The sequence below is a fragment of the Enoplosus armatus genome, chromosome 4 (assembly GCF_043641665.1).
Source record: "Enoplosus armatus isolate fEnoArm2 chromosome 4, fEnoArm2.hap1, whole genome shotgun sequence".
Taxonomy (NCBI): domain Eukaryota; kingdom Metazoa; phylum Chordata; class Actinopteri; order Centrarchiformes; family Enoplosidae; genus Enoplosus; species Enoplosus armatus.
Genome location: NC_092183.1, coordinates 5,364,192 through 5,381,457, shown reverse-complemented (window position 1 = coordinate 5,381,457; position 17,266 = coordinate 5,364,192). Strand labels below are relative to the sequence as shown.

The window sequence follows — 17,266 nt, the reverse complement described above, 5'->3', positions numbered from 1 at the left end:
CTTAGTATCTATGTATACTGTTTTATTATGAAAATGACTTAAGTTCTTTGCTACAGTGGATTGGCATCTATCAAGCTTTACAGACTACTGATCAAGGATCACTCATCAAGTTTCTATCTCCTTATCCACCTGACCTCCAAAGAAATAAAAATGTCAACAGCAGATATTGTACGTATTTGAATCACTGTAGGATATATAAAAAAGAAAATCACAAAATAGCTTTTTAAGGCACAGATAAAACACAGACCAAAGTTTCAGTTTCAGCGCTGTGGAGCTTCAACGTTTGATAGGGACTTGATCAATACTACTGCGAAAAATTAACCAGCACAAATTAACTGCTGTACCTAAGACCTGGGAGGAGGGCTGCCGAACAAAGGCTTTCTCCCTTTTTCCTTCTGTGTGCTGCAGTGTGGCTGTAACTGCATGATTACCTGCTTTCCAGCTGCAGTGAAAGAACAAAGCCTTTAAAATTAAATGATTTTAAACAAGTTAAAAGTTGTTATTCTTTGATCGTGCAATTTAAATGCAGCTGCGTTACTTAGCTCTATGCTCCGAGCATATCGACTGACTTCAGTACTGCTGAGCAAACTGAAGTGCGGCAGCGTAATTGTGAACCTTGACATTAAACAGTATAGTATTTGGGGGGGCTCATGAGTTGAGGAGGTTATTTAGGAACTGCATGTTGATGCTCCTGTAAGACAGCTTCCTCAGTTCAAGGTATTCGCATTACAAAGGAAAAAAACCTCTTGGAAAGTAAGTACGATGTGGGAATAAGTTATCTAAGGATCTAAAAAAGTATGCATGTGGTGCATGTGACTGTGTGTGAGATGGATACAAAGAGAAAGAATTTGGGTTTGAGCAAGACAGTGTTGACAGAAAGAAAGCCACATAGCTGCCAAAGCTGGATCAAAATCATATTCACTGCAGCATCGATGGCTGTACACTCTACATTCATCCACGCAGTCCTTCCTTCCTCTTCTCCCCACCTCCTTTCCGAATCCTCGGCCATCTTGAGGGCCAGCATCTCTGCCTCCAGCATCTTCTGCTCCATGAGCCGCCGCTCCTCCTGGCCACGGATGGCCGTCACTTTGATGCGCTGCATCTCGGTCTCAGCCTCGGCAGCTTTCTGGGCCAGCAGCTTGGCCTCCTCCTCCGCGATCTGGGCCTTTTCTGCCAGCAGGTCTGCCGTCTGCTCTGAACGCAGCTGGAGAGGAGCAGGAAGGGGAGGAGGAAGGGCAAACACAAGAAGGGGGAAAAGGGAAAAGAAAAGTTGAAAATGGGAGGGAGAGATGGGGGCATGGAGCAAAGAAAGGGAGATTAAAATATGTGCAGAGATGGAGAGGAGAGAAGGGGGAAGAGAGGTGTGGAGGGAGGGATGGGTGTGCATATAGAAGGAGCAAGGGAGATTGATGGAGGGGAAAGAGGCGACAGTGAGAAACATTAAAGGGGAAGAATGAGTAATTTACATGAAAAGGGGGAAACACTGGGAGGAGATGGAGTCTGAGAGGAACTAAATTTGTGACAGAGCAAGCAAAATGTTGGATTTTGGGTTAAGCTAACCAAGTGAATCTTACCAATGCTTCGTTGGCCATGTGAGCCTCATCTTGCAGCTGAATGAGCCTCCTTTCAAGCTCGTCCCTGGCTCTCTCTGCTTCTTCCCGCAGCTGCTTCTCCCTTTGCAGACGCTGCCTCTCTACCTGAACAACACAGACAGGATAAAAAAAAGAGGATATGGTGGGAAATGTGGACAAAGAAAGAAAGGAACAGAACAAACAAAAGATGGAATAAGGAAGAAAATACAATGGACAAAGCGCAACTTGGATCCGACAGAAGAAAATCACGAAGCAGGTGCACCTGATGGACACATCAACAGCATCATACAAGAGAGGGAAAAAAAATCAAAGCAGTCTGTTTTGTTAAATAACAAAGCAGTGTCCTTGAATCCCCCCCCCCCCCCCCCCTCTGTGTATGACTTGGAACACAGACGAATACAATTAAAATCAACACATTAAAAACATATACTGTTTAAGTATGAAATAACAATAATAATGATGAGTGGGGCCAGACAAAATGCATTTTGTGTGTGTGTTTCTTTCCACTGGAAACACAGGACATTCAACAAAAAGTCCAAATATTGCAAAAAAGTTATTACGCTTGGTTGAGGTGGAACAGTAGGCGTATCGATAAAAAGAAAATGCGCTCAAAGTTCAACAGAAACACACTTAAATCATCAGTCAACACACAATAAATCATGACACACATGAAGCACGTGACTTAAACGTCACTCCAGCGTCCGCTCCACTGAAGAGACGAAAAGTCATCATCAGATCTGAGGATACTGTAACCTTCCTCAAGTTAAAAAATGAAACAAACATAAAAGTCTTCTGCACTAGTTTGATGGCACCTGACTGGAGAATTACCACCTGCAACAGTTTCTCTCGACGTGTCCAACTCCTAATATTTGTGTAATGGTAGTTATTTTCTTTCTGGAAATTTCGTTAAAATTGCCGTTTAGATGGAAACTTGGCTATTGACAAGTTCCACCCCACCTCCTCTTCTTTGTTTTTCAGTACCTGTTTTCTGGCCCTCTCCTCTCTGGCCTGAGCCTTCATCTGCTGTACTTCAAGCGAGTCCACCCGCCGCCGGCGGATAAACAGGTCATGGTTCCCTATACACAGCTGGAGGATCTGCTCAAGAGAAACAAAACCAAGAATGGGTGCTATTTGCAATGATATGTCAAAATGGTAAAGTCTAATTTACCTGCCACTTTCAGTATTTCTCTTAATCTTCACTATGAGAAACCAAAATGACAGTTTCCAGACTGCTCAAGTGGCTGGTGGAAAAGCAATATTTACTTGCCACAGACAAAACAATTTCTACCATCTCTGCTGAACTCACCAACTTGTTGACTCGTAGCCGCGAAGAGTTGAATTTGAAAACATTGGTTTTCTTGTCCAGAGGTTTGATGGTAAACTAAACATTGAGGAGACAAGAATTCCAGATTTTTGATCAAACCACAAAAGAAAAAGACATCTTGTCAGGTACGGCCGGGAAATATCTTTGAAATCAATATCACAATACTGATACATATATATTTAATAACAAACTTTGTTGGTATTTAATTCGAATCATTCACTTGGATGAGCTTGCAGAACAATAGTAATAAGACACAATACAATTCCCCTCAAAACCAATAAACTATGATACTACATTATCGCCTTTCTAGCTCTATATTCAAGTTTGAACCCTCTTTATTACAAGTACTGTCCCACCAATCTTTATCACGAAGCCTCCCACCTCCTTGTCGCTGTAGGAGATGTTGCGTATCTCATTCCAAGGGAAGGAGCACTTGGGCGTCAGCCTGTTGTCCGGCTCGTAGATGTGCAGACCCAGGGCGTCCACTCCCAGAAGAAGATCTGTTCCCTTTTTATTCTAAACCACATCAGCAGAGTAATCAAAGCTTTTCTTCTACCCGTCTGTTAAGGGAAACTAGCGAGCAGTCGTGGGAAAAACCCCTCCAGCCAACATTCATTTGCACCTGCATTTGACAAATGGTGGCATTGTGGTGGCTCTGCTTGCCAAAACTATTTGTTAGAGCTAAGCTGAACAATGCCAGTTGCGGGGGGTATACGCTGGGGTTGTTTACTTGAAAAGTAATGCTACAGTGAATTACTTCTGCTGAGTTTGACTTGTTGGTGGCATTTTAAAATGTCTGTGCCTTTTAGAGAAGGCATTGATCAAGGCCAGAGCCACCTCAAGTGAATTTCTTTTTGTTAAGAGTTTTTACAGGTTTGTTTTCGTTATGACTCACCTGGGAAAGATCCAGTGCCAAATGGCAGCTGTTTTACCCCAAAACATACACATTTGTATAAAAATGCTCAACATTCAAATAATGCATTCAACTTAGAGACAATTGAGAACAGGAGAGTCAGACTGCTATTCCCTCACTTCATTTCATAACGCCACGGTGAAATTGACACGCCTTCTAATCTCTCATATTGGCTTACTTTGTAAAGATATAGCGAAGCAGCATTGGCTCACCCTGATTAAAAAGTAATTGACGCCATACATGTCCAGGTCCTGAGCTATTTTTAAATACTCCATCTCAGCTTCATCCCTGGTTCAAAGACAGACAGAGAGGGAAAGAGATTGAGAGGGATCCAAGGGAATGGAGAAGAGAGGGAGGGAAGGGTGGGAGGAGAGGAGGTGCAGAAGTGGAGAGAAAAGGAGATCAGACCTTGTTTCCTCCGCTTTTGTGTGTAGCATCTGTCATGTTGTGTGATCTATAAAAACTCTGCCACATAGCTCTTGTGAGGGTGAAAACATACGCACAGTGCTGACACAAAACAACTATAATTCGCTAACAGGCTTTAGAGGTCATGCTTGATGGAAAAGAAGACTTATTCTGATGCCTCCAAGACTCTAAATTCTGTGATAGAGAAAAGAAATGCATCAAACTCTTTTCTTCCTCTCTTTCTGCCGCTTAGTTGGCAGATCTGTTGTGATTTCAGGGTCAACTCAGCAAAAAAAAGAACATTTGCATACTTTGATGGCTGAGGAAAAATCAGGGCATGCTTCCGCCTAAACTTTTAATAACTTGCTGTTTGATATGGGTGGTTGGGAAATTGATGATTTAAGCTTCATCAAAGTTTAAACAGGCGAGAGAGCATTATGCTAAGTAAACAAATCTTAACTAGGTTGGACACTGAGTACATTCTGACTTTAGAATGGGTCAGGGGGAATTTAAATGGTAGTGCTTGATTAATGCTGTGGAAGTGTAAAGCATTAGAGTTGCACTCTGCATATGGAAAGTCAGTCAGTTACTTTGATGTTTAGTAAAAATCTATTTCTTAAGTTTGAAAAGAATGTGAGCCAGCATAAAGATGAAATAAGTCTTTCACTGCATGGGCTGGATATCATATTTTTATACTATCTGGTCAGGAAATGTGTATAGAAAACTGTCACGTACCAAAAATCATGATTCATAATTTTGTTTATTTTTGATGGGATAGTTCCTAATCTGAATCAATTGCCAAAAGAACACGTTTGTACTTCTCAAAGAAAAGTAAGAGGAAAAAATATTGTTTGGAATTGATACAAAACTCAGTCAGTGTATCGACACTAGCATCAAAATGTTTTAATGATACCCAGCCCTTGTGAACTCAGAAGGCCAATGACCCCCCCTCCTGTGGCCCCACTACTCTACTCTGCATCACTTACTAAAACAATTAAAATGCTAAAGGTGTGAGGACCGCTGGGGTTGAAAGGGTTATTGATCAGCACCAGTGACTCAATTATTACTTTTCCAAGTGCTGAGGTTTGCTGCCTTTTACAACTCACTTCCCAGCCCAGAACTCCCCACCCACGGGAGCTTTAAGACACTCCACATCCCTCACACTTACTCCCTATCCATTTTCAACTGAAGTTCAACTTAGTGGTGGAGCAAAGTGCAACAACAGAACAACTGATTTTCATTCTCGTGTCATTTTAGATTTATGAAAGCAATTACAGCAATATAATTTTTATAGTCCTTTTCCCTGTGATGTATTCGCTCCACACTAAATGATTCTCTTTTGAAAAATAGCTACATGAATTCTGTTTCTCTTGTGAAAATACATGTAATTACACTTAATTGATGAGTTATAAGCTGCGGTAAGATGTGCCATTTGGGGTTGGTGTATTTTCTTGTTCAACAATAGATGTTAAAAAGTTCACACTGTGGATTAATTTAAAAAAACTTCCATACAGAAACAAGCTTTTTGACTCTTTTTGCATCTCACTGCCAAAATTAACCTTTTGCATAAAACATTTCTTGTGGAACCAAGTTTTAAACACATTCTATGTGAACTTGAAATTGAAATTTGCTGATGACTGTGGAACTTCACAGTGGTACAGTTCAGTGCAGCAGTTTTTACCTCGTCCTGCCCCTGTGCTCTGCATAACACGCTGTGATCCTCTCCTCCCACATTTCTGCAGTCATCTGGTACAAGTTAATCACCTAAAATGGAGAGAGCAGGTATAAGCCTAGAAAATAAGACAAATATGTGTACATCTTCACTCATGAATGTCAATAGGTAAACAGCTGTCACTCACCCTCTTTGGAAGCAGTTCCTCCTCAGCCAAGAAGCCAGGTTTGTGGATGTTTGGGTCGTAGTCTCCGTACTGTAAAATAGAGCAAAAGTGCCAAAAGGATTAAAATCACTCCAAACTAATGGCCTCTATCCACCTTCCCTCCAATAACAGGCCACACTATGCCTCTCCTGGGAGCTGTTCATGTGATGAAACCACAGCGCCTGTAAGAAAAAGGGTCTCTTGCTGAATAAATGGAGGCTGGTCTGCCATTGGGTCATTAACGTGCACCGCACACCCAGTGGCCCAGTTGTTGGGAGACGGTGTAAATGATGCTATTAGTAGATATATCTGAAAGAACAGACTGATCACTTATCATCACAGAGCCGGGATACAAATTATATCATGCATGTTTGAAGAGAGATATGGATGGATTAGGCATGACTGAGTGGCGGTGGGGAATTTCCTTTGGGCTGCTGTATAACTGGAGGAAGGATATGAATTATACATGTAGCTACAGTTTAAAAAGTGGGCTATGACTGTTGATTTATGTAAGTAGGTTAACTTGAATGTTTGCCTATATATATACACTGCATTGCTGTATGCTCTGTGCATGTTTTCAAATACTGTTATCAAATCCACTTCTATCTTTCCTTGGCATTGTGATTCTTGTTATTTGTTATTTCTTAAGTCATTGGTTGACATTACAAGGTCATTGGGGTAAGAACATGTTTATAACCCTTCTTCACTTCTCATTAGTCTTCACATTTTAGGCCTAAATGCAAATGTCCCACCCCTAATCAGCTCATGCTGCATGTATGAGATTCATAAGACATCCTTAGTAAGAAGATTACATGGTTTTTGGTGATTGTTTTGGAAAACTGTTTTAAGGGCATCCTCGAAAAGTGCTTAACTCAAGAGTGAAAGCACCAAAGTGGCTGTTGAACTTTGGTTCAAAATAATGGGTTTTCGAAGAAGCCCTCGTCTTTGGTATCTTTATCATTTTCTCGTGAATTTCTCCCTTTTTGGTTGTACCTTGGTGGAAAATTGTCTAGAAAGACTCATTCTCTACTTGACACCAAAATCTGACATTACCACTGAGGTTTCAGCTAAAAATCCTTCTGCTGCTGCTCAAGTCTCATCGTAATTGCACTCAAAATTTTATTGCCGTGTCACCTTCGGCTGGCCAGTTTCCTGAAGGAGCAGAAAAATACCATGAGACCAAAACCGTGTATTTTGATGTTACATGACATTGTGTTTGGAGTAAAATACATCGTCAAGTCCTTAAACAAGAGATTACAAATACAATTTAGAGCATACCCATTGTTGTTTTGTTTTTTTAATAGTGGACTTAAGCTAATTTGCACACAATGAATGAGAAGCTTTAGAACACTTGTGTGATATATGTTGTGGTGTTTTGTTTTGTATAGTGTTACTTTTATTGTGAGCTTCAATTAGATTCTATTTTTTTTGCACACCAGTCTGAAAACAGTACTTAACAGACCTGAATTTAATAAGCTCAACACATAGACCGGAAAGGCTGGAACACAGGTGCAGTGGCTAACAGAGAGGAGAAGCCGAGGGCCATTTAATGAGATCCTTTCACTTCAGTTTGCAGCTTCTCCTCCCTCAGTTCCTCACCTGTTTGTTTGTAACTGCTACATAATTGATGATATATAGACTTATAGAGATGTATTATTGTCCCAACTGGGCTTCAGCTAAGGGAAAGACAGGGTGGCATTTTTACAGTGACAGTGCTCACAGATGTTTTCTGATTACACACCTTTCTTTCAATTATTTCAAGCAACCCCAAACTAACAGCAACACACGATTCTCAAAGGACAGCTACGTGTCAATATTTTCACTTAACAATTATCACCAGCAGCAACAGTGACCACTGACCAATGGATATATTCCGTTCAATAGAGCCCCTCTCTATGTGTGTAATGTATTTCTCACACAGATCAGTCACTTTGGAGAAAATCCATTTACAGTGCAATAGTGAGAAATACAGGTTTCTCGTATCTAGCCATGAAATAAACTCTAACCAACGAAAGGCATTATTGTCGTGTAGCCTAAACCAGCTATGGTACATTTGTCTTGCAAGCATTTGTTAGGCTGCTTCTACAGATGGCTATTAACCAAAACTAAGGCTATTAACTGTGCAAGGTGTCTGGTCAGTTTGGAAATGCTGTACGTATCTAAAAACATTAACATGGCTTTTAGGATCACTTTGGTGATCCCCGACCTTTCCTCTAGCACCACCATGAGGTTCACAAGTGTGGTATGAAGGTTGGTACAGACATTCATGCCCACTTGTAATAATTTTGGGGATCCCTTGATTTTCATCTAGCGCCATCATTAGGTCAAACTTTTCATCAATTTTCAAACTTTATGCCTAATTACTTGCAAAACTAATGACATTCTCATCAGTATTAGCTGTACATTATGTTTAGTGCTAATTACCAAAAGTCAGCATGCCATCAACATGGTAAACATTATACCTGCTTAAAATGAGCACGTTAGCATTTAGCTCACAGCACAGGTGTGCCTTGTTTAATAACTGTTCATATTTATTTCTGTATGTACTCACAGTGTGACCAATGTGGATTACTAATTTGAAGTGAACGTGAGTACAACAGACAACATGACAAAACAATAAAAAATGTCACCCGTTTTTAAACCCTTTTCCAAATGATTACTTCTCAGTTACTCTACATACGTGCAAACTAGCTAGCAGTAAAACTGTCTGTATTATTTCCTTTCCATCTCCAGGTCTCTTTGTCCCTCATGCTAATGCTGGCTCAGCCAAGCTGTGGTGGGCATCAATATTATGACAGTTGAGTCAGGTGAGTGAAGCAGGATTTACATAATCACAAGACAAAGCTGACAAATTCCAAGGAGTATTAAATAACATATTGTGTGATACAGATTGAAACTGATTGAAACTGAAAAGTACAACTCTGTTTAGCTCTTTTCTGTTTACACAGATTGGAAATCAACATATCTGTGAGGAAAAACAGATTGGGATACAGCTACTAAGTAAACATACTGCAGCCTAAAAGTTGCCGTTTTTCCAAAAATTAGTTTAGGTACAAGTCTTGTTGGAGCCAGCTGTAAAACACAGTGATTCAGTGTCATTCATGCCTATTAGCTTGTCTCTTCCCTCCCCACCTGGCTGGACACGTATCTCCACGCCCACTGTGGCGTTGAGGCTGAGGGAGCCGACAACACTCCCTACTCAACTTCCATGCCAGAGTGACTCCCTCTGCATTTTTCCAGAGCGGCTGTTTCTTGTCCCTGTCAACACCTCCTTAAAGCACTGTACCCTACTCAGAATATAAAGCAGGAGGCACTGAAACCTCTGCAGACTGACAGAGGCTGAACTGTTGGCTCACACAGCGTACTCATACCCCCAGAAAAATTAGTATAGTTCTTATATCTGAGGAATTTTATACATTATCAAAGGATTGCTGGAGATTTTGTTGATTTGTTGTCTTAGAGAGGGTTGAAAAATCTGTCCCCTACAAGCTCAACATTAAAAAGTTGCATTACTACAAAACCCATTTTCCAGCAGGATAATGACTGTAATCAGTGCAAGCCATTGTAAATGGTGGGAATAACAAATTTTGATATAAAGAATTGTGGAAAAGAAAATGGAGCTGACTATTAAACTATTAGTTGAAAAATCAAATAGTCATATTTCAAGCAAAAATGCCAAACATTCCCCAGTTACAACTTCTCAAATATGCAGGTTTCTAGCTTTTCATTGACTTTTTGCGATCATACTCAACTGAATATTTCTGGGTTTTGGACAGTTAGTCAAACATTTGATGTCACCTCGGCCTTTTGGAAATTTCCATGGGCATTTTTCTCAGAAAGTAATCCGCAGATTGATCGATGATGAAAATAATTGTTCGCTGCAGCCCTAAAAAACATATTATAGTATTTCAGAAATGTAATGTGACTGAACATTTTTAGTATTTAATACTATAGAACAAAACAAATACTTACGATGGATTATAATAAACTGCAGATGAAAGTACCATGTTTGTGTATTTTGTCTTGGCCGTTTCATACAGATATCATGACATACACATACATATCATATAGACTAACACATAATATACTGTATATGGGGCACTACACTGACATATAATGTTAGTGTATTGTATAACGTTGCATGAAACGTATGTGACAGTGTTAATAATTGTGTCATATACAAGGTTTATAAATAGGAGACTTTACACCTTACATAATCACTATATCTTTTTTGGAATGAGTGATGAAACAATACTACTTTTTGTGTACTTTGTTTTTTATCTGTGTTTAAGGTCCCATGCACAAAGGTGAAATAACTGTAAAGAAGTCAGTCAGAGCATTTGTGCGCACACACATTTCTCGACTATTCCTAACTTCTATTATCTCCTCTATTCATGCACTCTCTGTAACTCATACAAGGTAATGGCTGCTTTTATGGCTTCCAACTGCCTTTGTTGTGAATTATTCTGCACTTTTTGCTCCAGCTGGAAACAGATTACACACACAGATTCTGTGCGCGACTGTCCGTACCTGAGCAGAGCTGTGATTCACATGATTAAAAAAATATCCTCTATTAAACATTAATGCCGTCTTGGAATACGCCTTTACTCTCTCTTTATTGCTATCTTCAGGCTGGCATAATCATGATTAAAGATGAGCAAAGGCACCAAAGCAGGTCGCACTGTGTGATATGTTCAACTTCACAGGTTCACACAGTGGTTCTGCACAAAAACAACTCATGATGAGAAAAGGAGAGGGGAAAAGTCTGCCAAAAACCTCTCAGCAGCTGCACTGCTAAACAAGTACCTGTCTCCCCTTTTACAACGTCAATTTACTCACATTGGCTACTAATCAAAGCGGACTGCTGATTAAATGAAAACAGATTGTGGCCACATATTTTTTTGCTGTTTCCAGATCGAGGGTGCCGACAGCAGAAAGCGCAAGTCTCAAGCTCATTTGCTGATTTTTTTTTTTATCCACCGTCTCTTTTAACCTAGGCCTGTTAAATTGGCATGGGAAAGGAGAGTCTCTGAGGGCTCTTGGCTAAACCTTTGAGGTAAAGCTCCGGTCTCACTAGACCCTGTCCGCCTGTCAAAAAGCTGCACCTCACTCTCCCTATCTTTTTTTGTGGGGATTTAAGAGAGATGGGATCCTTCAACCAAAACGACTGAGATCGCATGAGGTTTATTAAGGGAGCTTTTTTTTCCTGCGGAGTGATTTTCGTAGACTTCAGGTAACTTGTTTGATCCCCAACCAATAAATCAATGAAAATGTTTATACAGCGCCTTTCATACAGGATAATACAGTTTATAGTGCTCATAGAGTTAGTGCAGCAATGTAAACATGCAAACACAAACTAAAGGATAGCAGGACAAAAAGTTTCAAGTGATAACTTGAAGTAAAAAGGAATAAAACAATGATTAAATAATACCATTAGAGGACAAATGACAATTATCAACACAAATCAGTCTAAAAAGGTCAGTCTAAAAAAAGAGCTGATTGGACGATATGACGTAAAATCTATAACAAAATAAACCTGTGCTGACCCCCATTCATAATTAGCTGCCCCTACTTTACAACATGCGCATAACAACAAGTCTTAACCATTTGTATAAGCATTCACCTGGTGGTTCATTGTGATCAGATGCTTTAACTGGCTTCTTTCAATGCAAAGGAGCAATAGTTCTACTCCAAGCTTCTTCCAGATGTCTTAGTTCCTCACCAACTGGTAGGTTCTGCTTCCTGCATTTTGCTAAAAAGTCTACTTTCAGAGCACCAGGACTACAGTTTTTTCCATGAAATAGTAAAGGATTTTTAAAAAATCAACGCCAAAACTAGCTGGTGAATTAACTTAAGGTGTGATGTGTGCTCTTATGGTTCTTATCAGGACTGGATCATTTGTAGGTTGATTTATGTCTTTTTTTGGGGAAACCAGACATGAGAAGATAACAATAATCAAGCCTGCGGGTGATAAAACACATGCAGTCTCTCTGCACTGTTCTAAGAGAGAAAGAGCCGCACTATAGTAATTGCAAGTTTTGTCCCTGAAATGAATCCATGTGAAGCAGCACAGGTTATAACAGATTTTTTGAATAAAGGAGGATGTGGACGATTCTCCGCAGATATTCTCTCAGTTCAACTAAATTTATGTTAGTAAATTATTCACAGCTGTTAGCACCTCATCAGACCAATAATTAAATAAAATATACTACATTTTAAAGTACAGATAAATAAACCAAGAATGCACAGATGAATGGATGGATGGATGGATGGATGTACTGATCTTGCTTGAAGTTCCAAAAAAAAGAACTAACCTTGGCATGGACGGCGTAGGAGGCCAGCAGCACAGAGGCCTCGGGTGGACAGTGAATCTCCTCCTCGAGGATCTTCTTCTTCACCTGAGGAGTTACCAAATATAATCAGCTTTGAGGCACTACTCATTTTCATGCATATATCCACCTGAATAATAAAGGCGTCTTCATTCCACCACAATTCAGCATTTCTAACACAAAAATCTATTCAGAATTAACAATGTAGCTAATGTATATTCTGTGCCATTTAGTTGTTTGTTAAATCAGTGGAGACGCGTTTCACTGTTAAATGTTGTAACAGCACTGAAGACATTTCCAGTAAGGCTGGCTATCATCTATAATATAAATCAGGACATCTATTTTTTTGAATTTTACATCTCCTTTTATATTGATTTCCATGAGAGGAACAAAATGATTCTTGTGAGATGAAGGACCTGAATCAGATTGACCTGATCTTGGGTGACTCAAACACATAAAAAAAAAAAAAAAAGATACCTTGATACCTTAGAAAGGTGAGTGACAGGGTGAAACACAACTTTTCTGGCAACTGTGCATTTGACAGCCAGAACTCAGTAGCCACAGAATCAAGTTGTTAAATGCTGCAAACTGGGTAAATAAACTCCCAGCCACGACTGGAACCTGCACATTTTAGAGAGGTCTGGAAAAAGGACAAACTGTGCCAAATAAATATTGTAGGACTTAAGTATCATAGCCACTTGGGGACCTATTAGACACCGAGCCAGGAACTATGTACCCAAGCCAACAGTATATCATATGATCATTAAGCTGCTCCAAGAATATCAGCTTGCTAGTCAGCAGAGCATAATGACATGACAGAAATGCATGAGTCCTTGAAAAGCTCCAAATCATAATTAAAGGAGTGTCGCCCATTTTTATAATTCATGTTTTTTTCTGTACCCCCAGGATAGCTGATTCACTCCAGTCAGTAAGAGTGACAAATCCAAGGTTTGGGTCTCCAGTTTATAGCTTATGGAAGGAGTGGTTCATGTTTACAAGTGTTGACTTAACTGTCATGGATCACAGTAATAACATGAATTCATGTCAATCCCCTTTAACAAGCTCCTTCCACATTAAAGGGTTGCGTCTCACCAGGTGTCACTACCCGAGCTCAGTCACCTGTCAAACTAATTGAATCACAAACTTGTATAACTACATATAGAGCACAAAGCTGGATTGTAAGGTTAGACTCTGAAAACATGCTTCAGCTGTACTTATGTAAGCGGGCAATTTAATGCTTCAAACCTTATCATTTGCAAAGCCAGTCATGCTGTCTTCTCTTGTTTTGAACTAACAAAAGGTGTGGAGCCAGAGGTGACAGCCCCTAATCGTGGCAAGTGCTAAGAGGCTGAGGCTGCAATCTGGTTTACAAATGAGAAATGTTGTTGCTAAGATTGCAGGCCAAGGTGACGAAGATGTGCATGTGTCTGTCTTTGTAAGTGGTCTAAAGTGTGTGTGTGTATGCGTGTTTGTATCCGGGTCGGTGATCATTTCTGATAAGCACTAATCCAGCTGTCATGCTTGTGACACTATCTGAACAGAGGCCTGCTACCGACATTATGGGAATTAATGAGAGCAAAGTAATAAGTAGACAGGCGGCGCGAGGCACTACACATTTGTATTCTTCTCCCCTTGTAGCTGTATATGGATTTATTTATGTTGAGTAATTTGTTGGCTGTAGTCTTTATTTATTTATTATTTTAGCAAGGTTTCCCTCCAAAAAATAAATTGCTTCCACTACCTCTAAACGGATTAAGGACACAGAGATACTTTTTATATATCTCAAGTAAATAAGTGACTCTCTACAAATGTTGAGGAACACAAATGCTGACTCAAGCCATATAACTAAACCAGCACACTGGGCTGTATATGACGCGAGTGCTATGGGGGACGAGCATCCCATGGAGAATATGTCATTAACTGGGCAAATAACTGAGCCCTTAAAGCCTAATTGGTAATTGATAAATGTGGCTGGTAGCATTGGACGATGGGAGCACAGTTACAAATCTCATCTCTTGCGAGGGGAATGGTGTGGCAGGCTCTGCAGGAATTCCCCAGAGAGTATTAAGTGGAGAGAAAGGGCAGCGGTAATATGTTGTGCATTGATTCCACATGGCTGCACACAATAAGACCGGGACAATGGAGAAAGTGTATTAGAGAGTGCTCTGCTCAACAACTTGTCAGAAACTCTGTTGACGCATGCCCCCTGTTGGCACTGGATCAGAATAGTAAGGAAGCCGCAGATACAGCGCATCAGTCAAATGCCTGGTGTGCAAGGGTGAAATGGATATCCTGAATTTACATAGCATTTTGAAGGCTTTAAATGATTGTGTTCTCACACACAGCTATTTTTTTAAAGCATTCATGTTAACTAGTTCCTCAGAAGTTCTTCAGAAAAATGACTATCACAACTAAGAATGTTTTCTTTTAAAGTCTTGAACACAGCACCCCTCTGGGAAGATTACGATCAAGGAAAGAGAGGTTGTAAAAAAAAAAGCTGGTCTGTCCACTAGCCAGGCAGTAATCCACAGCTTCTTCTGAGAGGCACTTTGAATTTCAGGTTTACCTGTGAGCCCGTAGCAATTTCAACTTAGAAAGCAGCAGAGAAAGAAGAGTATATCCAGAGCCACAAGAACAATCTACAGATAAAAATCTAATATTTCAATGCTTACACGGAATAATTTTCAATCTGATTTACCTTGAAGTGGAGAAAACAAAACTCTTAATCTAAGCAAAATGACAAAACAGCAGGTTTATATTATGTATACCTGTAGGAAGAAGAGATGCTGTGTGATATCTTGCACTAGCTCCTCTTCAGCATTTTCAGGGTAAAACTTGGCCAGGAAGTGAAGGGTGATTGGTTCCTCCTTTGGTACCTCCTGATCCAGAACCTACGTCCATGAACCAAAGAAATCAACATTTACACGGTGGGGTGACTTATTCCCTTTTCATGCTCTCTATATCTTTATTAATGTTTACATGGCTCATGGCTGTTACAAGGCCAGTATAACATGAGAATCACTTACCCTCTTTTCCATCTTCAGCCAAGCAACTGTGTCCTTGATGTTGTACCGGAGCCCAAAAAACCATGTCTCCCTCAGTCCCAGAGTTCGGCACACCAAGTCAAAAAGGTCTTTTCCTTTCCACTTGACCTGAAACACGTAAATGTTTTAGTCTTACACAATTTTCTCAAAAGAGTTAAACAGAAAATGCCAGAAAATAAATTAAATTACCAGAATTTGGTGAATACCAAAAACACTACACTAAACTAAAAACACAATGGAAATTCAGTCTGTTAGAGCTAAATATTGACAATAAAAATCGTTCATTTGCTGACTGCCCCTAATGTGTATAAAGAGTAGCAAGAGAACAGAAGCACTTGATTCTTTAAGGTTAAATATGGAAAGCCATTCATAAAATGCTGTCTCTAGTGAATCCGGACATACTAGTATTTTCATCATAACCTCAGTCTCTGGTTCAAAGCAGGGAGCCATACATGTTCTCATCATCAAGCTGAGCGCTATGAGGGAGGCATATCAGGCACACATATCCAATTTAGATAGCTTTCATCTCTAGCCTCTGAGCTAACTCAGGGTGCAGGCTTCTGTCAAGTGCATTCAAGGTTGGCGTGAAAAAATGGAGTTAAAAACTGCAAGTGATGAGAATATCAGCTCCATCATGCAATGGGAATGGCAACTAGACCCAATCAAAAATTCCTGAACAACAATATGACCAATCCCTGTTAAATGCTACTTACAAAACCCATAATTGACACAATTATAATCTGCACACAGAAAATAGAAACCTGCAACTAACATTATGCTGCTCTGTGTAATTACCAACTGCAAACTTTGGTGGGGTTCCTCCCCTTTAAATACAGAGGTGGTGTCGGCAAGTCATTTCAATGCTTTTCAGTTCTGGTATATCATCAACCAAGTCATATGCTACATCAAAAACACTGCAAAAAGGCCAAAAATATAAAATATAATGAATCAGTTTTTTTTAAATTCACACTACAGGATGATGTACACAGCATTTCAGCAAGTCCTACACTGCATGTGCAGTTGTGCCATTGACTAAAACTTTCATGAGTACATTGCTGCATAAGATAGAGATAATTTATAACAGATAAGAGTCTTCTGAGGAGTAGACTGAATTGCGTGTGTTCATAGATACTTGCTGCCATCTAGTGTCGAAACGTGAAACTCATATATCTTATGAGCAACCTTCATCATAATGTCGCCAGGATAAACTCTGTACCTGCACGTTAATTCAGTTGTCATTACAGCTTGTGATTAAGCATTGAATGTGGTTTTAGTTGCACTACAACCTTTGATGTATTTGGTGTTGTGGCCAGGGCCCCTGCAAATGTGGAAAAACCCTTTAAGTTGAATGAAATGGTGTTCAGTTTCTCAAGCACACATAATTACACACCTCGCAGCTGAACTCCATGTCTGACTCCATTGTGCAGATCCTGACGTTGAAGTTCCTGGCTTGTTTTCTCATGAGTGAGTTAAATCCCATTTTCGCTGCTAAGGCACTTGCCATGGCGAATAGCTAATAAACTTAACTATTCAGTTTTTCAAAGTCGTTAATTTCTAACAAACTTGACTGCACCGTCAAGGCATTATGTCTATTATACTCAATGGTGCAATGTTAGACAGTAGATGAGTCATTTGGCATAGCTTAGTTATCAAAAGATAAGCGACGCTGTGCATGTGAATGTCCAGCTTTACGATATCTCGTTCAGCTAAGTTATTGATAGATATAATCAAGCTCGATCAGTTTACTTCACTGACATTTCTTGGTTTATGAATGTCTCATAC

The 17,266-nt window shown here is 39.9% G+C and overlaps 1 protein-coding gene across 8 annotated transcripts in view; it reads right to left on the bottom strand.

The window, feature by feature from the left end:
• The window catches only part of nf2a (NF2, moesin-ezrin-radixin like (MERLIN) tumor suppressor a), a 28,525-nt gene extending 11,455 nt beyond the window's left edge, over window positions 1-17,070 (bottom strand). For 3 of the 8 annotated variants that reach the window (XM_070904603.1, XM_070904608.1, XM_070904604.1), the window contains exons 1-12: window positions 16,875-17,070; window positions 15,467-15,592; window positions 15,209-15,331; window positions 12,426-12,509; window positions 6,094-6,162; window positions 5,916-5,998; window positions 4,042-4,117; window positions 3,298-3,432; window positions 2,899-2,973; window positions 2,574-2,687; window positions 1,575-1,697; window positions 987-1,204 (exon numbers count right to left, since the gene is read on the bottom strand). In XM_070904603.1, the coding sequence (XP_070760704.1) occupies window positions 987-1,204; window positions 1,575-1,697; window positions 2,574-2,687; window positions 2,899-2,973; window positions 3,298-3,432; window positions 4,042-4,117; window positions 5,916-5,998; window positions 6,094-6,162; window positions 12,426-12,509; window positions 15,209-15,331; window positions 15,467-15,592; window positions 16,875-16,988 (1,340 nt within the window). In that variant the 5' untranslated portion in view covers window positions 16,989-17,070. The remainder of the gene's footprint in view (window positions 1-986; window positions 1,205-1,574; window positions 1,698-2,573; window positions 2,688-2,898; window positions 2,974-3,297; window positions 3,433-4,041; window positions 4,118-5,915; window positions 5,999-6,093; window positions 6,163-12,425; window positions 12,510-15,208; window positions 15,332-15,466; window positions 15,593-16,874) is intronic. The other 5 variants (XM_070904607.1, XM_070904605.1, XM_070904606.1 and 2 more) reach the window with 5 other exon arrangements.
• Between the last annotated feature and the right edge of the window lie 196 nt (window positions 17,071-17,266).